Below are 27442 nucleotides of genomic sequence, written 5' to 3' on the forward strand. Positions count from 1 at the left end.
AAAAGATTAATTTTCAGTCAAAAATGAAAACAAGTTACCTTACCTTTGATAGTTGCTTAGCTTACAATAAACATCCTGGGATCTCTGCCCTCTTCTTTGACCTAAATTTTTTTCACAATTACTCTACTACAGAAGCTGTTTACCAAGGAAGTATATACTTAAGCTTTCAAATTCTATATATCAGGTTAAGACCACCTTAAGGGGGCAGGGGGTGAGGGAGGAGGAATCCAAGAATTCTATTCTTATTTTTAAAGAGACTCAATTTTCCCAGTTTTAAAAATCACCTTTAACTCAAAAAAATTCAAAAATAAAAAGGATATCACACATTTCCTGGTCCCACAGAAATACTCAAATTCATAGGTACTTCTTTATATCAAATTTTGCTTAAAGTAAAATATCAGTGCAGAACAGAACCGGAAAGAACAGATAAAAATATAAGCCTCCGGCCCTCCCTGGTGGCGCAGCACATTAAAGCACAGCACTGAGAAGCTAAAGCCACTTCTGCATGAGTTCGATTCCCGCCTGCCCTGGAGGTGACCACATGGCATGGCAGACCTCTCCTGACCCACCCGCTGCTCCCCTCAGCATTGTACTTCGTCGATCTACCTGTTCTGCTCCCCACTCTGTCTCTGGTGAAACCTCTCACCGCCCCTGAGTCTCTGGCCTGTACCCCAGCTCTGTATGCACAAATAAATAAATCTTAAAAAAAAAAATACATAAGCTTTCAATTACTATTCAGAAGTAGGTTAAGACCTAACTCAAAATCAGACTAGAAACTTAAATATCAAGAATGGGCCTCTTTTTAGGGAATCCTAAAAAAAAATCTACCATTAGGAATAACTTCACATCAACAGATTTTTTTTAAATGAGTTAATTATTCTTGTCTACCTATGTGAAATTTTTCAGAGTAATTTCACTAGGAGGAAATTGCATATAATTTAGTAACTTTCCATAAGGCAATGACATGGAATAACAAATGGCAGGTGGGAAAAGGGGAAACAAGAGGAGCATAGGAAACAGAATGAACTATAACAGATTTTCAGAGTGGTTTTTTTTTTTTTTCTAAAGTCAGGTTGAAGAATTTGAAACTATGAGAACAAAGAATCAAGAGCATATATAAAACAATTTTATATACATTAGATAAAGCTGGAATGTTTCAACCATTTCAATTAAAATATACAGATTGAAAAATTCTCTGTAGTAAAAAAATAATGCACACCAATGTAAATTTTCATAATTTTCCAATAAATGACATTTCTAGATCAAAAATTACCATTACAAATTCTTTAATCAAATGTTTATTTTTGTTTCCAGCATTACAATTTCCTGTAATCCATAAACTTCAATCTAAGTAAGACACTGACCTCATACAGGTAGTTATGTCCTTATGTCAAGCACTCACTTATCCAGTAAAGAGATCACCCAGCCACTACTCTTGTGTGGACAATGCTCACCGCTACCTGACAATTTAAAGTGCATTATAAGTTGTTTTGATAAATGGAGACACAGCTGTGGTTTTCACTAAGTTTTTCAGTCACTGGATTGACAGTTTCAACTTGATAGCTTATGATCATTACAAAGCTACTTACACAATTTTATAACCACATATTATGCTAAATGCCCACTTACAACTGCAAGAAACTCATATTACAAACACACCTTTGACTATGGTTTATACAAAATCATGGCCACAAGTTTCCATTTAAGAGATTTACTTCTCTTTCTCTTAAAGCAAGAAATATTCCACAGTTCAGATTTACATAAGTAGTGCCTTTTTAAAAATAAATTAAAAATAAAATGCTGTCCTGTAAGTAAAATTATAAATATTTCTAGTCCATTTTACAGAATGTTTAAATGCTTGTTTAAATGCACTATCTCCAAGTAAATATACACTGTGGCAGTAAAGCCAGTTAAAAAACAAAAAAAAACAGTCATCACACTGGTCCATGGAGAACATCAAGGGTTATTTTATATCTCCAACCATTAGAAAAGTTAAGCATAACAAAGGGAAAAGGCAAAGAAAAGGTAGGAAACCTTACAAAATGATAACTACTATGACCTAAAAGTATAAGGAAATGTCTTCCTTCAATTCAATAACTAAGCCATTTCTGGAATGAACATTGATGGATAACTATGTTAGAAGAGTCTTCCTATTAGTGCTCAGGGCAAAATAACAAGTTATGCAGAAATAACTTCTATATTTAATAAAGAAAGACAAACTTGATATAGCTAGAATATTCAAGATTGGCAGGGTTTGATGGAGTGAAGTCTTAAGTAGCTACAAAATTAAAAATCATAATCCTATCTATGGCTGCTGATTATTTTTACCAAGAAAAGAACATGATTGCAAGGACCCCAATACTTCTTGACAGGCTAAAATGAGAAATTATGAAAAATTTAAGTAAATGTCTCCTACTAAAACAAAAAGAGAAAAACCATGATTTTAAAATTAATTCAACTCATACTATCTCATGGAAATATGCAGTCATTTTAATTCTGTGGACTTTTGAAATGCCCTTTACATAAAGTATTTCTTCATCCTAAGAAAATGGCTTCTGAATGGCAATGACTCCTTCAGGGTGCAAGAGCAGGCTTGACAAGCTTGTTTCCAAGATTCCCTCCAAGATGATTCATTCCATCACATCTATAATATCTCCAAATCTACATGTCGAACTTCAGGGTTTCGTTTCTGAAAGGAAAAATCACCACCACATTATTCATAATAAAACAAAATCTTCCTTTTATTTTCTGATTACTAAAGACACTGAAACCACCTGAGTAAACTAGTTCACTGTAGCATACTGGCATATTTGTGTAAGGAAAAAATCAGATGAACCAATGAACAGACTAAGTATACACCAACGAACATTACAAAGTACTGGTACTTAGGGGCCTCCCTGGTGGCATAAGTCTCAGCACCACGAAAACTGTCAGCAGCCACTGCAGCACTAGGTTCAATCCCTAGCCAAGGAAGGTGACCTACATGGCTCAGAAGACCTCTCCTGTTTTGCCTGCTGCTCCCCTCAGCAGTGTGTTTCAGTCAATCTGCCTGTTCTGCTCCCTACTCTGGTGAATCCCCCACACCTCTAGCCTGTACCCCAACTTTTGTATGCATAAATAAATCTCTTTTGAAAAAAAAAAAAAACGTACTGGTACTCGACCCTGGTTTGTGATGAAAAGAAAATAACCTTATTTTTAAATATTTATGTATTTATTTATTTATGCATACAAGAAGTAGGGGGTTGGGGGGAGGTGACAGAATTCACCAGGGGTAGAGTGGGGAGAAGGTTGATCTACTGAAATACACTGCTGAGGGGAGCAGTAGGTTACAAGAGAGGTCTGCTGCTCCATGTGGGTTATCTCCCTGTCTGGGGATAGAACTCATGCCTCATGGGCTGACGATAGCTTGATAGTGCTATACTTTAATCCCTGTGCTACCAAGGAGGCCCACTTTAAAGCAATAATCAAAATAAGTAAATTGGTATTTACTTTTCTATTTTAGTAACAATACACATAGTCTTGGATCAGGTGCTGGCCTAGAAAGTGTAGGTATGATTATTAAATAAGAATCTTTCCCTGACCCTGAAGAGCTCAGTTTAGCAAGGAAGACAAGTATAGTAATAACAACCTATGAATAAAAGCGTGGCTAATAAGAGGTTAATATTTAATACTTTTGTGGCAAGTACTGTTCTTAGGGGCTTCAAATACATGTGTGTGATTTAAAATGCTCATAATAATCCAAATATTTATTTTATATATGGAAAAACTGAATTTTGAAAAATTAAATAACCTGTCCAAAATTATATAGCTAGTTAAGTGATGAAGCCAAGAGAGATTCAGCCCTGACTTCATACTCTAAGTTCCTAACTATTACATTATACTAAATAACTCTGTTAGAAGAAGTGTGAGATTTATTATATTACTTTGAGATCCAGAAGGACTTCCCTGAGGATATAATATCTAAGTGAGGTTTGAATGCAGTGAGTTTTCCAGATAAATGATAAAGAAGATCTAGGCAGAAGAAACATCATAAGCATAGTCAAAGAGTCTAGAGAGTAGGCTTTGCTATGTGCTAACAGAATGGTACAGTTTGCAGAGAAGCTGCAAAAAGGGCAGTTAGTAATGAGGCTGGAAAGGCAAGCTGAGGTCAGGTTGTGAAAAATCTTAAATGCCTCTGTAAGGAATTTCAAAACAATAAAAAAAATTACATATCTGCTTTATGTCACGAACTGAAATATAAAGCAATGAACAGGAAACAAACAATATGTCTCTTCAACAAATTTACAGCTGCTGGTGAAAATAAGTAGTCAGGTGACCATAACAGTTTACTACTAAAAAACAAATTAAACAGTTTTGGGGTTTTTTCTTGCCCTCTGGGAACATAAAGGAAGTTTACCAAGTTCAATTTTGGGAAAATGGAAAGTATAATAAAATATAACATAATGATATTGTAAAAATGGAGGACAGAAGAGAATGTAAATAAGACAATTAAGTCTATACCTATCAAAGAGAAAACAAGTGATGTTAAGTTAGAGCAGTTTGAGGTTTATATGTAAAATATATCAGTAAATATTTAAAGACCTACTGAAAGTATTAAAAATGGTTATTCTCAGAAGCAGTTTTAAAAATTCAGAAGGGTGAAGCAGGTGACACTTCTAAGCTCTCCAGTTCTGTTTGACTTTATAAACTTTGAATAAAAATAGATAAATCAGGAGGGTAAAACAGCTCCTCTGATTTTGATAATCATCGAGGATCAGTAAATCCACCATTTAGAAAATACCCTAGAAGTGTAGGTATATTACTCATGTCAAACTCAGTCGTAAAAAAATCCTGCTAAGAAATTGGAGTTTAGCTCCCGCTATTCTACTGAATGTACACTGAGATTTTTCTAATTAGTGGTGTTACTTTCCCCCTAGATCCTAATGTAAGAGTGACCAAAAATCACAGGAAGCATACTTCTGTTTTCAATATTTTATGTGAAATTATTCTCTATGTCTATAATTCCCTGAATTTCGTAACAAAAAATACTTCCTCAAATAGAAATGAGGCTGAATTCCCCCCCTACAATAAACCCTGATTCATCCCATTATGATTTATAAATTTTTACCAGTAAAGACTGAAGTTATTCTAACTATCTAAAAAGCACTATTTATTAGTATACTATGTGTACTAATAAGTTTTTTCGAGAAGGCAACAAAAATTAATTTATTCTACTTTTTTAAAATCCAATTTTCAGAGAAAATTAATCAAATTCCTAAAAAGCAACCTACCCAATGTAAAGCAGACAAATATGATTGCTGAACAAATGACTAAAAGAACAGTATTAATATCTTTGTATATATGGACCTAACAAGGTATCATGTGCATAGCAGACTCAGAATATTTGTTAAAAATAATTGAAAATCAGTAACTATTGTCCAACTTAGAATTTTTATTCATGAATTCAACAACTATGTATTGATCTATTATGTCCTGGGCACTAATCAATGGAAATTAGAACATTTTACACACCATTGACAGATCCTATTCCAACACTCACATTATGGAAAGATAGAATCAAACTATGTAATTTATTATGTAATGCAGTGTACTCAAGTTAAGAAAATACTACAGGAAGGTGCAATTAGGGAAGCAAAAGACAGAGTAAGAGAGCAAACTATTTAACAAGAACATTATTTATTATAAGTTTGCAAATGATATGTCATCTTCCCACTTAATAACGGCCCCCTACCCCCGGAAGCACAAAGGATTAATTATCCTCTCAGATTAAATTTTCATAATCATTGAATTAGCTTGGGAAACCATACAGTGATAAAACTGTTAGTGGAGTTTGATCCCCAGCTCTGGAAGTGATCCACATGATGCAGCAGACCTCTCCTGCCTTGCCTGCTGCTCCCCTCACTAGTGTACTTCGTCTATCTGCCTGTTCTGCTCCCCACTCTGTCTCTGGTGAATCCTCTCACCATCCCTGCAGCCCAGCTCTGTATGCATAAATAAACAAATCTTAAAAAAATATATTCTGGGCTTTCCCTGGTGGCGCACAGATTAAAGCACCGCAGGAAGCTCTCTGAAGCCACTGCAGCAGAGTTCTAGCCCCCACCAGGGAGCTGCCCACAGGGCAGGCAGACCTCTCCTGACCCGCCCGCTGCTCCCCTCAGCAGTGTACTTTGTCATTTTGCCTGTTCAGCTCCCCACTCTATCTCTGGTGAATCTTCACATCCACCACACCTCTAAGTTCTCTAAACAAAATAAATCTTCAAAAAAATTTTTTTTCTATGACACTATGGAAAGAATGTGTAAAATCCTTCTGTTTTATAGTGAAGTTTAATGTTGTCAAAGGGAAAAGCACTTCTGTGACAGCGTGAGTTATGAGCTAAATCAGGTGCTTTATCAGAATACCATTTTCACTTGAAAGAATAAAACTGGGTATTCATTTGTGGGCATTCGGCAGGCAGCTTCTTTAAAAAATGAACAAGTGATTCTGTTACTTCAAGGAAAGTAACTAACAGTATTTATTGCTTATGATAAAATGCAAAAATTCAAGTGAAAATTAGCATGTTGAAAAATTCATGCCACTAAGTTTTACATCTTCCCAATACTGAGTCTTACAGCTTCCCAATACTTAGAAATGTATCAACATTTAAAAGATGTGCAAAAATTCAATGTTTTCCAAATGCCAATTTATAATGTTACAGAATATGCACTAGTAAAAGATCCATTTACAGCACAAACACTAACAAGTTTAATATAATCAAAGAGGGATCTAACCTTTATCCTCAGCTATACAGAAGGCTACCTCTAAGTTCTATAAATGTTCTGCCTGATAGTTATGTCCTTATTTATCCTTGGCCACACAGTTACCTGCTTTAACTCAGAAGTGGCTGCTCCACCTCCAGAAGGAAGGTGTCAGTTCTCTTTAGGGCAGCTTGAGACTGAAATGTTAGTTGCTCAGGTAATCAACTATGGAATCCCAAGGAAAATCTTTGGACACTCTAAGTTCCCTGTTGGCAATAGTCCATACAACAGTTACCCCTCATTGTCAGGAAAATAGCACTGCTCCTTATACAACGGGGAGAGGACAACAGAGCCTCCAAGTTTGGATCTCTGCCTTATGTGCCTCTTCCCTTGGCTGGTTTGAGTAAGTATAGCAATAAGCCATCACTTTGACTACCAACATCATTCAGAAAAATCTGTGAGTCCTAGTGAATTATCAAACCTGAATGTGTACTTAACAATTTCTTAAAATTGCAATTAGTGTTAGAAATGAGGACAGTCTCATATATTGTACCCTATGACTTCATAAACAGTATACTGAAAGCTCAGAGATGGTTTCAGATTCTATACTGCAACTAAGCCTTAAGAGTCTACCAGTTGTCAGGTTTTGGTGTACTATTGAAAGAGAATATCCTAACTATCTGAAAAGCAGTATGAGTACTTAAAAAGATTTCCTCCCTTTTCTTCATATTCTTCAACCAAACCAAAATATGGCAACAAAATGAATACAGATGTGAGAAATCAGCTAGTTTAAATTGCTGCAAAAATATGAAACAGTACCACTTCTTTTTTTTATTTTGGAAAAAGTTATTTGTTAAAATGTTATTTAAATGAATATGTAACATGTTTATTATGTTTTTTTAAATGACTCTTTAAATTTCTCAGTCTTAACTTATAATTTGGTAAATATCAATAAATATAACTCAAAAAATAAAATATACTTGGGTCCTCAATATAAAATATAGAGTACTAAGATCAAAATATCTGAGAATTGCTCATCTAGAAAATGAAAATATCATGGCTGATAAACCTCATAAAGTATCATATTAACATCAATAAAATCATCTTATCTGAAATGTTTTTATTAATCTAATACAATATCTAGATTTTAAAAGATAGTAAAAGTAGTGATATTATTTCCTTCAAATTGTTTCTTTTAATTTTTAAACAAACTGACGAACAGTCAACATCAGCTGAAGAAAATACATAAGCTATTTATATTAAAGATCATTTACAAACTTTACTCAATAAATCAATGAAATAACTGGTAGGTTGTCATGATTTCCAACTGAACAGAAACAAAAACATACAAAATAATGTGAGGTGAACTAACATACACATGTATGTTTATGATAATATTCCCTTTTTCTTAACTTGTGACCTTTTATTTTCCTCTAAAATCTTTTGAAATGCTTTTTAAAATCCCAATTCTGGACCTCACTGTGGCCTAGGAGTTAAGTGTCAGTGCTACCATTTCAAAGGCCCACCCCTATGGCCTGAGATCAAATCCCAGCAAGGGAGCTGGCCCACATGGCACAGCAGACCTCTGCTGTTTCATCTGCTGCATCCCTTAGCAATATATTTATATCTATATAAGTAGATCTGCTGTTTTGCTCTGCACATTGTCTCTGGTGGCTTTTATCCCCCACCACCCTCCCTGCACCTCTGGCCTACACCCCAGTTTTTCTACACAGAAACAAATAAAATTTAAAAGAAAAAAAACCAAACCAATTCCCCAACTTCCTTTTGTAAATTATCCAATTTCTCTAGCCAATAATGACCAGTACTTCATGGGCTTACTAAGAACATTGTGTGTGTGTATGCATGCATGGATGTGTACACACACATGTCTGACACAGAGGAAGTAATCAAAAAAAAAATAGTTGAAATTATTATTAAAAACTTCATCTTACTTTCAGCTCTTTCTCAAGTCTATCTACTTCAGCTCCTAGAGTATCAATAATATTCTCTCCATGTTTAAGCATAAAGGTCTCTAGTTCTTCTGGAGTTTTCACTTCTTGGATTTCCTACAAAGAAAATAAAGACAGAAAAACAAATAAGTATTTTTTAAAATCATGTTGGTACGTTGATGATTTCTTTAAAAAAAAAAAGCTTACTGTAACAAATAACATAAAGGTTATTGAAAATTTTAAAACTTTTAAGTCACAGGCAATAGGCATCTATTCCCCCCCCCCAAAAAAAACCCACAAATTTTTCAAGAAAAAATAAGAAATCAACGCTTACACAGAAGTAGCATCACAAAATTAGTGGGAAAAGAATGGATTATTCAGTAAATAATGCCAGAGCTATTTTTTTTTAAAAAAGAATAAAATATTAAATCCTTGTGTCAGATATTTAAACAACTTAAGTAGATTAAAAATAAAAAAACAAACTTTTAAAAGAGAAAATATTTTTATGATAATGAATAAGAATTTCTCAAGCAAGATAATAAAAAGCATAGAAAACTACAAATTTGACATTAATTCACAATTATATTTAATCTTCTGTACAAAAAAGTAAAATGGAAATCACAAGCTAGAAAAAGATATTTACTGAGGAAAGATTAGCAACCAGCATATTTAGGAAAAGATCTTCACAAATCTGCCAAAACAATACAAATTAACTTAAATAAGTAAATAAATAAATAGAAATTCCAATGGTGAATAAATTTCAATGCTTATCAATCTTACTACTACCAGGAAATTAAAAATTTAAAAGTAGTAGGATACTAGTTATACTTATCACAATGATAAAAATTTCAAAACTGTCAATAAAATCTAGTAAGAATGTGAAGAAATAGATGGTGGAAGCAAAATTAACACACCTTAGTAATAATTTCCCAGTATATTTAGAGAAGTTGAAGATATATTCACCTGATGGACCCTATTCTATATTTAGCTACATATTTCCCTTACTTAAAAAACTGTCAAAAAGTATAAAAGCTGAATGAAAGTGATAGCTGTTAAATTCAGGATAATTGTTAATTCTAGGAATGGAGAAAGGGGAACAAGATCTAGAAAGAAAAAAAGGTCTTCAACTGATTTTGTAATGATTTCTTTTTTTAAGATAAGTAATAAAGTCAAGTGGTTAAGCTCAACACTATTCACTTTGTAAATTCTCTTTTAACCTGTCTGTAATGAAAATGCTTGGGTTCTGGAGTTACAGAAATCTAAAACAATATCTGACTCCGTATTATGCCGCTGCAATTTTAGGCAAGTTCTTAATCTCTTTGTGTCTCAATTTGCCTATATATAAAAATGAAAATATTATTTCTTTACCTCACAGGCTTGTTGAGAATAAATTAGGTAACATAAATAAAATGCCTGGCATATAACAAGCACTTTAATAACAAGTTTGCTCTTCTGCTGTCTCTTCCAACCCGTTCTATAGTAAATAAAAGGATATCTGTCAAATTTTGGAACCCTAAGTTGAAAGCTGAAATGACTTTAAGACCTGTAAAAGAAAAAGTTTCATTTTATTTACTTAAAGAGGAATTTTTCTAACCCTTGATTATGTAAGAAAACAATAAATACATAAACTTACTTGAAGCATTTGGTCAAAATCTTGTTTTTCCAAATATGATCTTGTAACAACTCGTCCATCAAAATCTACTTCAGCCTTAAATCTTACTTTACCTAATCCCAGATCTGTGGCTTTAACATCATGAATTGCCCTGAAATCAATAAAAAAAATTCATAAATTTATATATGTATGCATACATCTTAATGGTACAAAGTCTAGAATTTTTGTACATCTTCGGCAGTGATCAAAGTGAATTAAGATGCCTTTCAGGGTTCATCATTAAATGCCACCTACCATTTTCCAAATGTCCATTTAGCTCTTTTGCACAATGCTACATACAAATACAAATGTAGTAAATATAATTTTATTATTGTTTTTATATATAGATATATAATTTCATGATTATTTGTGTGTATATATAAATCGTAAAGTTTGTGGTTTATGAAAAATCAACTCTAAATTGGTATTCGACAATGTAGTTTTTATCTCATAATCATTTTTTCCTGTTTCCAAAGTCTTTGAAAGACTTCATATAATTCTGTGACATACTCTATTAGAAGATAATAAGAATTACCTAAAAGGATTGATGTGGGAAATACTGAGCCAACATTTATAATATGCTTAATGTAGTACCGACTATATAACAGGCATTTAATGAATGGCTTTGATCAAGTAGGTAAGACTGCACTTTTACAGATGATAAAATGGCCTCACAGGGACATAAGAGACTTGCCCAAGGGGTTTCAGGTACTTGATAGCAGAGCCAGGATTTACCCATACCTAAACTCAACGATTGCTTCAATATACCCCTACGCCTCAAATGCTCAAGTATAATGGCTTTTCATCCCTTCTGCCTGATTCAAGTTTGTCAAGCATCCCTAGACAACTTCTGAGAAATTCTTTCTTTCCAAGGTAATTACTATAATATTTTTTCTTTATAGACCATGTACAAAAACATACACTGTAAATTCTGGGGATACCACAGAAAACAAATGGGGAAATAAATCTAAAAAAAACTCCAAGTATTCCTAAAATATTTGACACTGTTTTTGAGTGATCCTGAAGTTACTACAGTCTAAAGTTCATTACCCATACAAAGATATATATTTATCAAATATCTAGGGTAAAGGAAGAACTAATTATTTAATATTTATAAAGTTATAGGTGCCCAATTTGAAAAAAACAAAACAAAACCTGTTGGGATTGGCAAAAGACTACATAATTTATTCACATAAAAATAGTAACATTAAAAATGTTATCTACTTGAGTCCTTTCAAAATATTTAAACTTTTCATTTTTGACTAAAATTTAAATAGAGCAAATGAAAATATTTTGTAAAATTTCCTTACATTTTCATACTCAGTTGCAGATACAAATTATGATATGCAACTTCTATAATGGTTTCTATGATCCTGTCTCCTAAACTATATAATCTCTTGGAATGTATATGAGACCATGACTTACTCCTAGCCTACAGTATGTGGAAAATGTGAGATGTCATTTCCAAATTAGATCTGAGACTCAATCTACTGCTTTTTCAGGTTTCATGCTTCAATTAAGCAGGATATAGTGCTGAAGAGGCCCATGTCACCAGAAACCATATCCTGTCAATAACTGCATAAAATTTGAAGCAGATTCTTCCCCAAGAAATGACAATACACTTTGATTACACCTGATTACAGCCTGTGAAAAAACCTGAACTAATGATCCCAGGTAAATCATGGCTAGATTTATGGTCTGTGAAACTATGAGATAATAAATGTTTTCAGTAATTAAATTTTGGGGTAATTTGTCACAGAGCAGTAAATAACTAATGCACTGTTTAAAAAACTTTGTGACCTTCTGGTTTACTAACATTTCCCCCCCCCCTTGCATTTGAATCTATAGATCTTCACTCTTCCAGAAAATTTGCCTATCATTCTTTCCCTCTGCAGCACTCTTTTTAGAGTTTAATTATAAGTGATGTAGGCAAAATTATAAACACATATGTATCTAACAACAGGCACCAAAATATACCAAGCAAAACTGATGTAAACAAAAGCAAGAATAACAATTCAACAATAATAGCTGGAGATTAATATATGACTTTCAGTAATGAACAGAACAACTACACAAGAAAATCTACAAGGAAATAGAAGACTTGAACACTATAAACCAGCTACACCCACCAGACATCTGCACGACCCTCCCCATAGTAACAACAGAATATACACTCTTAAGTGTGCATGGAACATTCTCCAAGATAGAGAATATGCAAGGCTGTAAAACAAACCTTCGTAAATTTAAAAGAACTGAAATAACACAAATGCTCTCCAAGCCACAATGGATGAAATAAAATATAGACATATGGGAAAGCTCACAAATATCTGTGGAAATTAAACATACTCCTAAATAACCAATAACCAAAAGTGAAATCGAAAAATGCTTTGAAATGAATGAAAATGAAGACCAATCCTATACCAAAATTTATAGAATCCAGCAAAGGTGTGCTTAGAAGAAAACTTAAAACTGTAAAAGTCTATATTAAAACAAAAGATTTCAAATTAAAAACTTAGGCTATCAAATTAAGGTACTGGGGAAAGGACATACAAAACCAAGGAAGGAAATAATATACATTGGGGTAAAAATTTATAAAAAAGAGACTATAAAAACAAAAGATCAATAAAATTGAAAAGCCTTCAGCTAGAATGACCAAGAAAATAAAATACTCAAATTACTAGACTCAGTAATGAAAGAGATATTACTACCAACCCTAAAGAAATACAAAGAAAAACTGAGTAACTGTTAACAAATCAGGTAATTTAAAAGTAAAGGGACAAATTCCTAGAAAGACTAAATCTACCAAAGCTCACTTAACAACAGACAATCTAAAAGATCTATATTAAGTAACAAGACAATCGAAAAACGACCTACATAGAAAAGCCCATGCCCAGATGAGATCACTGCAGACTTCCACCAAATGTTTAAAGAAGAAAATAATACTAAGCTCTTTTTAAAAAACAGAAGAGGAGGGAACATTTCCCAACTCATTCTGTAAGGTCAGTCAATATTTTGATACCAAAATCAGACAACATCACAAAGAAAGGATCTTAATATGAATTATCTCACATTAAATTACTATACTAATTCTAAAACTAATTCTAACAATACTCAACCTTTAATCTTGATACATAACTACTTTTCAAGATTAAACACCTATTTCCAAGAATATAAATCTAGTCCACTGATTCAGGTATAAGTCATTCTTCAAAGATTATCTTAAATATTTAAATATTTGAATACACTATTTTATCATTTACTAAGATAACATAGGTTTACAACATAATGTATAATTCAGAAAAACAGGATCTCACCTCTGCAGATGTATGTTACCACAAAAAGACATTATTTTAAAATTTAATATATATTATGTGGCTATTAGAAAATTGGGATCTTAAAGGTTTGTCCCTTCCATTTTGCTCTGAAACCAGAGTGCTGCAGAATTTCACTCTAAAAAACTATTAAAACTCTTTTATCTCTCCTTACTATTGCCTAAGTCCTCAGTTTTTTATTCTTATATCATTTAAATAGTATATATAAAGAAAACATTTTAAAATAAGAAGCTTATTTTCAAAAGAAATATGAATTATATTTAATATGGTAAGCACTTCCTCAAGAATAAAAATCTTAAATTTAATACATTCAATTTGCAATTACAATATAAATATAAAGCAGATGTAAATAAGAAACTTCCACATATGAATTCTACATTAAAAAGGCAACTATTTTGCAAACATCTGTCCCCATAACATTATCTAACTGTACTTTATTCTAAAATTTCAAGTTTGCAAAATTTAAAAGGAAACTTAGGGGGGATTCCTAAATTCATTTTCTTTCTTGTGAAGTTACAATCTTGAAAAGAGATTAAAAACTTCTGAAGGCTAGGGATCCAAAGCCTCTTTTAAAAATATTTACAACCAAACATCACCATTATAAACTGACCTTACTGATGGGTCGTTCTCCAGAAGTTCAGTAAGCCGCTGTACTTGTTCTGGCTGGATGGATCGCCCTAAGAGTGCTTCTGTATTAGTATAGATGAGGAATGCTGAGACCACACCTAACAAGGTGCCTACACCCAAAGAACCTAGACTGTCATACAGTGGATTGCCTAAATAAAGCACATAATTAAGTAGTCAGTAAATTAACATTTTCTATTATTTTATGAATTTTAGTAAGCAGAGAACCAGAATTAGCAAATCAAGGAACTTAAAATAACTTGACTCCTTTAGTAACTTTTTTCTAATAATTTTATTATACCACAAAAAAGGTTCTTGCTTCTTATTACACAGAAGTATTAGTGGTCTAATATTTTAAGATCTGTTTTAGAGTATTTTCAGATTAGACACTAGGTGTGTGCATACACTTCTTTTATATTTAAGAAGCATTTTTCCCATCCCAAATTGACAAAATAATTGTGAGATTAAAAGTTGAAATACCCATTTTGGAGGGTAAGGGGTCTTATTTTTACCGAAGTTATGTGAGAGAATGAAGCTATATACAGTTAGGCTATTTTAGATACAAAGAAGTTAATTCACTGCAAGCTATGCATACAAAGCAGTGGTTCTCAAAGTATAGTCTCTTGGGGTCTCCCTAGTGGCAGAGGGGTTAAAGTCTCTGCACTTTCAAGCTGTTACCAGACATTGTGGCATGAGTTCAATCTCCAGCTAAAACACATGGCCCAGTAGACCTCCTACCCACTGCTCCCCTTAGCAGTGCATTTCAGCAGATCTGTCTGTTCTGCACCCCCACCCCCGTAGCTCTGGTGAATATCTGAAACCCCCGCCCCACTTCTGGCTCATCCCCCAGTTTTTGTATACACAAATAAATAAAAATAAATCTAAAAAAAAAGTGCAGTATCTTTAGTAGTGGAACCACTATCATTTGACAACTTGGTGAAAATACAAATCTCAGATCTCTCCAGAGACTTTTTAAAAAATATATTTATGCATACAAGAACTGGGGTATAGGTCAGAGGTGCAGAGGAGGGAGGTGAGAGGATTCAGCAGAGACAGAGACTGAACACAGGCAGATCTACTGAAATACACTGAGGAAGGGAGCAGCTGGTGGGTCAAGAGAAGTCTGTCACACCAAGTAGGTAAGCTTCTTGGCTAGAAATCGAACTCATGCTGCAGTGGTTGCAGATAGCTTCATTGTGTTTTAACCCAATGGTGCCACCAGGGAAGGCCTCACCTGAGACTTTCTAAATTAGAAACTGGAAGTATCATCCAGCATTCTGTATCTGTCTAAGTCTTCCAGGTGATTCTGATTCTAAAGTTCTCCTTAGTTTGTTGGGGTTCAATTCTCTCCCAGAATTGGTGAAAACTGATTTACTATGTATGGATGTATAATTTAACTTTTTATCAGATATTAATAATTATTCTTTAAATCTTTATAATTTTACTTTTTTTATGTTTAGAGGTCTTTATTCCAAAGATGAAATGTCAGTATTAAATCTTTTAGTGTTTTATAAAGTTTACTTATTTTATTGAAAAATTGCCTGCATACTAGTTTTACAAAATATTTAATCAAAATGTAACACTAAAAAGTACATTGAAATTATCTGAACTCCTAAAAGTGACCTTCTTGTGGCCCTCCCTGGTGGCGCAGCGGGTTAAAGCACAGCACTGAGAGGCTAAAGGCACCCCCGTCCGCATGAGTTCAATTCCCACCTGCCCCGGAGGTGACCACATGGCGCGGCAGACCTTTCCTGACCCGCCCACTGCTCCCCTCAGCAGTGTACTTCCTCGATCTGCCTGTTCTGCTCCCTACTCTGTCTCTGGTGAAGCCTCTCGCTGCCTCTGAGCCTCTGGCCTGTACCCCAGGTTCTGTATGCACAAATAAATAAATCTTAAAAAAAAAAAGTGACCCTCTTGTAAAATATAATCCACAAATAGGTTTTTAATTATAGAGGTAAAAAAAATTAAGTATCGCTCTTTAGAATACAAAATATATTTAAAAAAAAATAAAAGTATATAAGCAGTATTATAGAACTCACAGGAATACTGGCTCAAAGTACTTCAATTCTTGTCATATTTTTTTTTAAGATTTATTTATTTATGCATATAGAACTGGGGTACAGACCAGAGGTACAGGGGCGGTGAGAGGATTCAAGGGAGACAGAGTGGGGAGCAGAGCAGGCAGATGGGCGAAGTACACTGCTGAGGTGAGCAGCAGGCGGGCCAGGAGAGGTCTGTTGCGCCATGTGGTCACCTCCGGGGCGGGGATCGAATTCATGTGGCTTTAGCTTCTTAGTGCTGTGCCTTAACCCGCTGTACCACCAGGGAGGGCCATGTTATTTAATGTTAATAAAATTTAATTCAGGGGGACTCCCTGGTGGCCTAGAGGTTAAGTCTGAGCACTACCATCACAAAGGCCCTCCACAGTGGCCTGGGTTTGATTCCCAGCAAGGTAGCTGACCCATATGGTACAGCAGAACTCTCCTGTTTACCTGATGCTTCCCCTTGGCAGTGTATTGCAGTAGCTTTGCCTGTTCTGCTCCCCAATCTGTCTCTGGTAAATTCTTTTATTCCCCACACCTCTGGCCTACACCCCAATTCTTCAATGCAAAAATAAAATCTTTTTTAAAATGCAATTCATATAAAATATTTAAATTTAAAACTTTTTACAAGCTTTATTTGCTTTGTATTATAATGTAAAAGAAAATAACCTCTTAAAAGCTGGCTTAGTCATTAAATCATATTTTCCCTAACACTAAAATTTTGCTAAATACTAATTTATGTCCAAAAAATGTCTCAAACTGTTAAGGTTAACCAGAAAAATAACTAAAACTTCTAGAAATATTTTGGGTCAGAGGGAGCATCAGAGAATGCTGGTTTACACTTAAAATGTACATTCAAAAAGAGAAAGATCTATTCAGGATTCAGACTATTTTAAGAAATACTGCAGAATGGTTGACGCTCATCACCTAAAATTATTTTAAATATGCAAGGACAAATGGGTATAATGGAAGCTGTTGCATTCTAAGAGAATTCCAACTTTAGAAACGAATCTTTTCATATTAAGTCTTTCTTTTGTTTTAGAAAAAAAATATTTTCCTTTATTTTCATTCACATTGTATTGGAGTTCAAAGCACTAAAGAAGCTATCAAAACTGGATGGAACCAACTTGAAAGTCAAGAAAATAAGTAATAGTAGCTATTATTAACACAAATTGTGGAAATGGAATAACAGTTATATATTTATTTAGGACTTTAAGTTTGTTAAAAATCTCTCATTTTAATAAAGTATTTTAGTAAATTGTGAAATAAATATCAATTCTTTCATTGGTAAAGAATTAATAAATAATTTAATTCTTTAAAAGCTCAAAGTGGTCACATTATTTATTAAGACCAAGAAAGGGTAATAGCATTACAAAAAAGCACTTTATTCTGTATTTATGGTAGAAATTGCTAAATGACCAATTATTTTATATAAATGATATGAAATTAGCAATTAACAATACCAGTTTAATGTTATCCACTTAAGAAATTTTACCTGTCAAAGATGTAAGGCCCATACAAGTGGCTGCTATTGTCACTCCCAAGACTGCTGCAGTATCCTCCAATAATATAACATTTGTACTAGGATCACGACTTTCTATTACTTGATCATTGGGGAAGAGAAAAAATAAATTTGTTTAAGTCTTACTTTGACATCATCAGGTAACATATATATCTATTTTAAATTATAATGTAAATGAAGATAAAAATGCATAAAACCCTGATTTGTAAAGTCCTGTTCAATGAAATAAATTTCTTTGCTTCAATTTAACATTTGGTACTTAAAGTCAAATTACTGTCTCAAGTTATATAAACAAACAAATAGGTAGTTCACCTAAGCTAAGTCCAAGTATATAGTAGTCTTGTTCAAATTATATTTCTCTTTATAAACGAGCTGATGTTTAAGAGTCACAGAGGGAAGATAGTGAAATATATTTTGAACACATGTATAAGGAACAAAGGAAAAGTACTAGGTAATTTTAAGCAAATAAAGGAAATTAAATACACCTGGTGTCTAAATTACATACCATACTTGTAAAATGACATTCCTTTAGCTCGAGCACTCCTACGAAGTTCATTTAAAGCAACAAGAAGAGTTGCTGAAAGAAAAGCATTCATATCAGCAAAAAAAGAACTTCATGCCTCCAAACTTTAAAGATGGTATCTCAAAGGGCACATTAAAAAAAAATTTTTTAAGGTGATGGCACACTTCTATAATTTTACTTAAATTTTTGATTCATTTACATTTTTAATTAATAAAACACCTTTTTCTATCCTTGGAATTTATGTAAAATCAAACAATTATTGATGAATATGGGCAGGAAATTCTGCATTTTCTTTCCTCAAATTTTAATTTATATTTTCTCTATTATGCTGCATTTTTTTCTCCCATCCTGTATTTTTTTTATTACGGTCCAACAAATTGACATCACATACTTCGGATGATTTTTTTAAAAATGTATAACAGTTTATTTTTACATCATCTTGTGCCTCTTTCCATCTGAGTTGTAATCCCCATGGGCTTCCCATGACCAAATCACCGGTGTGAAAAGGCACATTTTAATGCCAAAGTTATCAGTAAAGAAAATTCTGCATGAATTAGTCACCCACACTCCAATTAATCATCAAAATGAATATTCTAAACCATGGTAACTTAAATATAATTACCACAACACCTTTAACTTATTAGGCAGCTATTACATGGCACAGAGTACACTAAGAACGATTACTTTGATGCTTTTGAACCTCTTAAGACAAGTGTATTATCACCACTTTACAAACTATAAAAGATGGAGAGTACCAAACATAAAGTGACAGTATTTCTGAAGTAAACACACTAAGAGTATAACAGAAAATTAGGCAGTTTCATACCTACTAGTAATACTTTTATAATTAAAACTTTCAAAAGTTTTGAAATGAAAGAGATCCTTCTCTGATTAACATTATGAAATCTAATTTTTAAAAACTCATTATATAGTTACACTGTTTTTAAACTCATTTCCAATATTCTAAGTAATAAGACATATGATGAAAGCAAAACAAAATAAAAAAATGGCTTTTCCCTTGCCTCAACCACAAGGACAAAGATAAAAAAAGCTTAGATTTCTCTTCTTACTATTTTCTTTAATCAGTAGACTTTAATAATATATATAAAATAGTGAACTGCTAAATATTACTAAATGAAGTATGCTGAAGCAAAATATTGAGAATAAATACTATGATAGTACATACCTCCTTCAGATACCAATGATCCTGCTAAAATACAATATGCCTAGAAAATATTAGAATGAAATATAAATTAATATTTCATTACAGAATCACAACTGTTCCTACATAAAGTTTATAATGCTTAAAAAAAACATAAATTTCAATCCAATCTAAATAAGGATCTTGATATGGATCTCACAGATATAGTTGAGATATGACAACTTAGAAGAGTAGACAACTTAAAAATTTGAAGGCCATCTTCAGAAGAGTAGACAACTTAAAAATTTGAAGGCCATCTTCTTTTCAAAAACAATAAATGTAAACAGTGCAGAGCATTACGTTATAACCTAAGCTAAGCTCGTAAGATCCACATCCATATCCAACTAACTTCTAGATTTGTTTGGCTGCCCATTACCAAGAGAATCTTTTCTGAATTCTGACTCAAAGAGGTAAGTATTTATGAAAAGTTAACAATTTTTGTTTTGAAACCACCACTTTTCCAACAGTCCCAAGATACTCTCCAATTAAAGATATCAATAAAGAGAAACACAAATTCTTTATAAATTTTAAATTAAATTCAAAGCAAATGCTTATAGGATTTTCAACATTATCCTCCTGTTAAGACTTCTCTGAATTGGAGGCTTCGAAATTTTGAACCTACTTCAACACTCACATTCTACTAAAAAAACTGATTTCCCAATACTATATGACCTACTTGAGTGCACAGATTAAAAACTAAAATCCAGGCTTTCCGGTCTCAATTTTAAACTCTTATCACTGCATTTTGTGGCCAGTGTGAAAAACAGTTAAACTCCCAGCAATTCTTTTTAATCCTTCTTTCTCCTTCTAGAAATGATTTAAGGTACATTTATTACCTAATAAAGGGAGACAGCATATATCAGCCAAATACTCCAAAATAATACCCAATAAACATAAATTGGTCTATGGCATATTGAATATATTATTTATCAAGGAAGTCATAATCTGGTGGAAACTTTAGTTACTAAAAAATACAAGAGCGGGCCCTCCCTGGTGGCGCAGCGGGTTAAAGCACTGCACTGAGAAGCTAAAGCCACTTCCGCATGAGTTCGATTCCCGCCTGCCCCGGAGGAGACCACATGGCGTGGCAGACCTCTCCTGACCCGCCCACTGCTCCCCTCAGCAGTGTACTTCGTTGATCTGCCTGTTCTGCTCCCCACTCTGTCTCTGGTGAAGTCTCTCACTGCCCCTGAGTCTCTGGCCTGTACCCCAGTTCTGTATGTACAAATAAATAAATCTTAAAAAAAAAAAAAATACAAGAGCACCTGGTGGTGCAACGGGTTAAAGCACTGCACTATGAAGCTCTCTGAAACCACTGCAGCATGAGTTTGATCCCCCGCCAGGGTGCTGACCCACATGGCGTGGCAGATTTCTCCTGACCCACCCACTGCTCCCCTCAACAATGTATTTCAGTAGATCTGCCTGTTCTGCTCCCCACTCTGTCTCTGGTGAATCCTCTCACCCACTGCAGCTCTGATCTATACCCTAAGCTCTGTAAGCATAAATAAAATTTTTTTAAAGATTTATTTATTATTTATGCAGGATTGAGTCTTGTTCAACATCAGTGAATGTTATGGATTCAGGGGTCTTGTAAAGTCCTAAAAAAATACAACTATAGATACATAATCTCTATGAGACATCCTAACACAGTCAAGACTATCTTGTTAGTAGAGTCCTTCACGTCAATATGGCAAAGGCATTCTACTTACTTAATCATGATTTCATATTATTTTTTAACTGAGAGAAGAAAAGGAAGATTACCCATAGAAGAGATTCTATTGGCTGAGGATTAAGCAATCCCATGATTCCGTGGTACCAAGATAATCCTGCACCCATCATGAAAATACCAACTCCACTAATTAGTGAAGCAATGTAACGCATATTTGAAAATCCATACCTGAAAAAAAAATTGTTTAAAAGCAATACAAACAATTTCTTAAGATAGATTTAATTGGACAATGAAAAGAAAATTTTAAAACTACAATTATCAAGAGATCATGATTTTATATTTAAGTAAAATGTAAGTGCCAATTAAAATGTAATCAAAGTATTGTTAAGTGGAAAAACTTAAAACAAGATTTTTGAAAATAAAAATGGAGTGCATATAATTTAAATCAGTTATTTTCTAATCCCTTTATTTATCATTATTTTTTATTATTATTATAGTTTATTTTTACATCATTTTGTTCCTTTTTCCATCTTAGTTGTAATCCCCATAATCCCTTTTCTATAATCCCTTTTTCATTTTGATTTAGTACAGCTTATTCATTATTATGTAGCAAAGTGATGGTAAATTAATCTCTTTAAAAATACATTCAGATGTTCAAGAAACAGGATTAAAATTTTTCTTATACTGTACCTTTTAGTTGAATATTTTTATATTCTTATACAGTCAATGATTTTTATTACCTATGGTTTCATATTGAATTATTATTACTGGTTCAGTCACAGCAACTGACTACTAGTATTTAATTTGGACTTTCATTTTCTGGGTGTTTTTATGATAAATGCTTTTTACATTTCAATTATTTTTCAAGCATCTTTGTTCAATATGTGAATTATTTTCTATTATTATATGTACCAAGAAGATACTATTATGGAGCTCAGAAATAAAACATGCTATAAGAAGCAAAGAGTCACTCAAAAATATTTCCTAGAAAATTTACTTCCAAACCCAAACTCTATGACACCCTCTCAGCAGAGAAAAATTTAAAAAAGAATTCTTAAGACTGATTTTTAAATTATTTTTGCAAACATAAGATCCTGCAATAGAGACTTCGCAATTTACATATAACATTCTACTAGTTGCTAATAACATTATCTGTAATAGTGGACAAATATAAATATTTTTATAACTATAGAAAATTCTATTGGACAATATTAAAATAGATTGAAAATACTTTAAGAATAAAATGTCACAAGCTAAAATTAAAAAATTTTTATCCTGCTTTTAAACTTCTCCCATATAAAACTGGTCAAGAAAATTAGTTTTCCCTTGCGATCTACTATTAAAACCTGTTTTAAAATTTTTGCATGTGGTGCTTAGTGAAACAAGCCAGAAAGAAAAGGAAAAATAGTGGATGGTTTCACTCATAGCAGGAGTATAACGGACCAGGTGAGAAAACAATAATAATGAACAGCTATATACCAGAGACTTTTTATGGGCGTAGGGTGGGAGATGGGATCAAAAACAGAGGGGGGAGGGAAATGCACAGGACTATGGTGATGGCACATGGTGATTTGGTGATGGGAAGCCCACAGGGATTACAACTGAGATGGAAAAATGCACAAAATGATGTAAAAAAAATAAACTATTATATAATTTAAAAAATAATAATAAGGTAACTTTAAAAATAGGTGTAATAATTATTTTCCTGGGAATAAAACACAAATGTTTACATAAAACAAAAAAAAATCTTTTTTGTATGTGGAATTCAAAAGTTTTAGCTGGCTATGTTAATAGAAGCAACAGAAAAAAAAATCTCTATATTAACTGATATGATCCAAAATAATTAACAAGCATAATTTTGAAACACTAACAATATTATTTCAAATCATTGTAAGAAGATTAAAATAACTAAGCATGGCTTTAACTTCAAAATTTTATATGACTGATATATCAGTCTAAATGCAGAGTATGTTTCCTATAACAAAAAACAGAGCTCTGAGTTAAACATATGTGCTTTGTTATAATTACCAAAAACAAATAAAGCAAGGTCTTTATACTTTATTACAAAACATAACAAATTCCATTTTCAAATTATATTTTGAATTTGACATAGCAGTGAGTTTTTGCATTTTAGATGTTACAGCGGAAGAAATGAACAACTCTTTTAACACAAAACTGCAAGTATGTATATATGAACTGCAGATTTCTAAAATTCAGCTGCTTCTATATCAATGACTAATTGCCAAAACAAAATCCTTACGGATGAGTAGGATCTGGTGTTTGAACAGACTTGCTGATGCCCACTGCTAGTAAACCCTAAAGAGAACAAAAAGATGAAAGAAATCATTAGCAAGACAGGGAGTATAATATAGTGAAGCTAGACTGGAAAATATAATCTGACAATGACAAACCATAAGCATATACATATACTATACCTTAACAATTCTTCTTTCTGGATTTACTTTAGAGAAACAAATATTAGCCCAAAGAGGTACAAAACACCATTCCTTATGCAGAAGAAAAAAGCAATCTAAAAACCTAACTATGAAGAAAGGCAAGACAAATAATGGGTAATCAAACCACTAACAACTTTTACAACAGTTTAAAAGAATGCAATTAAGATTAAGTCTCTCTCTACTAACATAGCAGAAGTTCCTAGTTATCATTAGGTGGAAGGAGAAAGCAAAAGCTCCCAGTTACCATCTAATAAAGAACACAGGAAAGACCTAGCCATTCCAACAGGTTCATTATGATTTTGATTTTAATTTCCTTACTTAATAATGCCTATTACTTTCTCATGTACCTGTAAGGCCATCCATGTGTCTCCTTCATATGTCTACTCAGATGTTCTGCCCATTTCTAAATTAAATTGTTCGGAATTTTTTGCTATCCAGTTGTATGATTTCTTCACAATTACATCTTTTTAAAAGGTCTCGAAAAATATCAGTTTCAAAGGGACATGAGAAATACAATTCCCATCTACTGAATAAGACCAAGTTGAAATATTTTCATCAAAACCTTTCTGACATTCTAATCAAAACACATTTTAACACAGACTGCTCAAAGCACGTGGTATCGCATGATCTCAGGTTTGATTTATTGCTATTATTTCAATTTCTAATAAAAATTATTTTTCTAGTTACAAAACTAATATATGCTCATTATAAAGAAATTCAAAGAGTATAAGAGAGGGGACATTGTAAGAATCTGGGGCATGTTTGAGACTACCTTACTAGCACCTATGTACAGTTTTTTTTTTTTAATTTATTTATTTATACAGAAATGGGGCATAGGTCAGAGATGTGGAGGGTGAGAGAATTCACCAGGGACAGAGTGGGGAGCAGAACAGGCAGATCGATGAAGTACAATGCTGAGGGCAGCAGCGGGCGGGTCAGGAGAGGTCTGCCTCGCCATGTGGATCTCCTCCGGGGAAGGCGGGGATCGAACTCATGCGGAAGTGGCTTAAGTTTCTTAGTGCTATGCTTTAACCGGCTGCGCCACCAGGGAGGGCCCTATGTACAGTTTTTAATGTTGCTTTTGTGAATACGTCCACATCACATTTCAGAGCAAGATATGTATGTGCCTAAAAATATGACCATAATAGCGTTTCCCTGGAAGCACAAAAAATTAAAACTGCACTATGAGGCTATATGCAGCCACTACAGCATGAATTCAATCCTGGACCAGCGAAGTGACGACATGGCACCTCAGACCTCTCCTATCTTGCCTGCTACTCACCTCAGCAATGTATTTCAGTCCAGCTGCCTGTCTTGCTCTCTACACTGTCTCTGGTGAATCCTCCTACCCTCTGCACCTCTGGCCAGTACCCTAGTTCTTATATGCATTAAAAAAAAATCTTTAAGAGCCCTCCTTCGTGGCGCAGCAGGTTAAAGCATTGCACTAAGAAGCTAAAGCCACTCTGCATGACTTCAATCCCTGCCTGCCCGGGAGGTAATCCACATGGCCTGGCAGACCTCTCCTGACCCGCCTGCTGCTCCCCCCTCAGCAGTGTACTTCATCCATCTCCCTGCTCTGAGTGTCATGAATCCTTTCACCATCCCTGCACCTCTGGCCTGTACCCTAGTTCTGTATGCATAAATAAATAAATCTTTTTTAAAAATCTAATAAAACATTTCAATAAACCAAACTCATCCTTTGCTCAGTTTCAACAGGTGCAAATAAATAATCACATCTATTTTATATAAGCCAAACCTATTCTACTCTTCATGTATCATCCCATTTCATCTTTAAATATTTAAATTTTATAAATCCTTGTAAAAAAACTAAAGTGTTTAGAAAATTGCTGCCATAATTTAAAAAAATACTATTTATTATTAAATATCTATTCAGTAATCACATTTCTATATATTTAAATACTAAAGTAGCATTCATACAATAAAATGTACAAATCCTGAATGTACTTCTGAGTTTTGACAAATTCATAGCCTTGTAACACATATTCTTAAGACACAGAAACTTTCTATCACATCAAAAAGCTCTCCTGTGTCTCCCTCACATCAGACAAAATATTTTTGAATATTTTAAACAAAGATTATAGATCTATTTTAAAACTTCATATAAATGAAATAACATAATAGGTATTCTTATTTGTTTACCATTTATTTAGCAAATTGTTGGAGATGCCTATATGCTACCTATATATTTTGGGGGGCTAAATACTATTCTATTGCATTAGCATACCAGAAACATATCTACTCCACTGCTGGTGGACATTTAAGTTGATTCCAGTTTCTTGTCCATTATAAAGTGCTAGAAATACTCCATAAGTTTTGTGAAAATTCCCATTTCTCTTGGAGAGCTGATTCATACAACAGATTTAGGTTTACAAGACACTGACAAGTGTTTTCAAGAATAATGGTATAAGTTTATGATCCATCCACAATGTCTAATAAGTCTCGCTTTTCCATGTCTTCATCAACATTTGGTTGTCAAGAGTTTTTAACTATAGTCATAATAATGGATATACAGAAATGTCTTACTGAGGTTTTAATATACACTTCCTGATGACTGGTGATGTTAAGTACTTTTACAAGTGTCCAGTCAAGTATCTTACTTGTGAAGTACCTACTCAAATATTTAGTCTTTTAAAAAATCTGAGTTGTCTTTTCAGTACTGAAACATTCAATTTTGTTATCCTGGATACCAGTCCTCTGTCAGATTATATACTTTGTGAATATTTTTTCCCAATTAATTTTCTTGAGTATTGTTAAATTAGTAAAAGTTTTAATTTTGATGCAGTTTAATTTGTAAATATTTTCCTTACATGATTTGGTTTTTGAATCATATTTTAAGACATTTCTTCCTATCCAAAGGTCTAGAAATTGTTCTCCTTGGTTTATTTCTACTGTTTCTGAATTTTTTAGCTTCAGCTGGGCCTACTATCCACCTCAAATATGTATTTGATATAAGGTAATGGCCATAAGTCCTTTGTATTTTTCTGTATGTGTGTTAGATATAGTAGTTATTAAATATTTACTGAATATAATATCAAATGTTTACTTACTTTCCTAATCTTTACAGTGTTTAATTCATTTGAAAATGTGTTAGAAGAATTTGCATGTTTAATTTTTAAGATTGTTCTTTCCACTCTTAATGTATCAATATCTTTAAGTTTACTGTAAGTATAAATAATGAAAAGGCATCTCTTTAGTACACCACATTCCTTAAAATGTGAAATGATACATAAGTGGATTTTTTTTTTGTTCTTAAAAATGGCTTAGGGTACTTTCTAGTATTTTATATTTATATCAAAGATCATTTATGAAGATATTTTAATTTTATAAAAATGTTTCTCCACTGAAAATTTAAGGCAAGAAATTTAAAATGCCAATATAATAAAGGAATCATGTTTAATATATCAATCACATGACTACTTTATATCTTTATCCAAAAAATTGATCCGTACAGTCATAACAACTCATATTTTTATAGTCATAAGATACCATCTTCTTATCTAACATCCCCTTTACAAAAGCCTCTACCAAAATACTTAATTTTATACTCATATTTTTATAGTCATAAGATACCATCTTCTTATCTAACATCCCCTTTACAAAAGCCTCTACCAAAATACTTAATTATATATTTATATTTTAATTTTTTTTAAGATTTATGTATTTATGTATTTATTCATACAGAACTGCGATACAAGCCAGAGGTACAGGGGTGGTGAG

At 33.0% G+C, this 27442-nt stretch overlaps 1 protein-coding gene across 1 annotated transcript in view; it reads right to left on the bottom strand.

Moving 5' to 3' along the window:
- Positions 1–1202: 1202 nt before the first annotated feature.
- Positions 1203–27442, bottom strand: part of SLC30A9 (solute carrier family 30 (zinc transporter), member 9) — a 69984-nt gene continuing 43744 nt past the window's right edge. Inside the window, exons 10-18 of the mRNA XM_004681327.2 lie at positions 23509–23564; positions 21341–21476; positions 19565–19604; positions 18361–18432; positions 17829–17936; positions 14278–14443; positions 10318–10447; positions 8688–8801; positions 1203–2689 (exon numbers count right to left, since the gene is read on the bottom strand). Coding sequence (XP_004681384.1) covers positions 2645–2689; positions 8688–8801; positions 10318–10447; positions 14278–14443; positions 17829–17936; positions 18361–18432; positions 19565–19604; positions 21341–21476; positions 23509–23564 — 867 coding nt within the window. The 3' untranslated portion in view covers positions 1203–2644. The remainder of the gene's footprint in view (positions 2690–8687; positions 8802–10317; positions 10448–14277; positions 14444–17828; positions 17937–18360; positions 18433–19564; positions 19605–21340; positions 21477–23508; positions 23565–27442) is intronic.

This window comes from Condylura cristata, unplaced genomic scaffold, assembly GCF_000260355.1.
Source record: "Condylura cristata isolate star-nosed mole 26May11 unplaced genomic scaffold, ConCri1.0 scaffold00012, whole genome shotgun sequence".
Classification (NCBI taxonomy): Eukaryota; Metazoa; Chordata; class Mammalia; order Eulipotyphla; family Talpidae; genus Condylura; species Condylura cristata.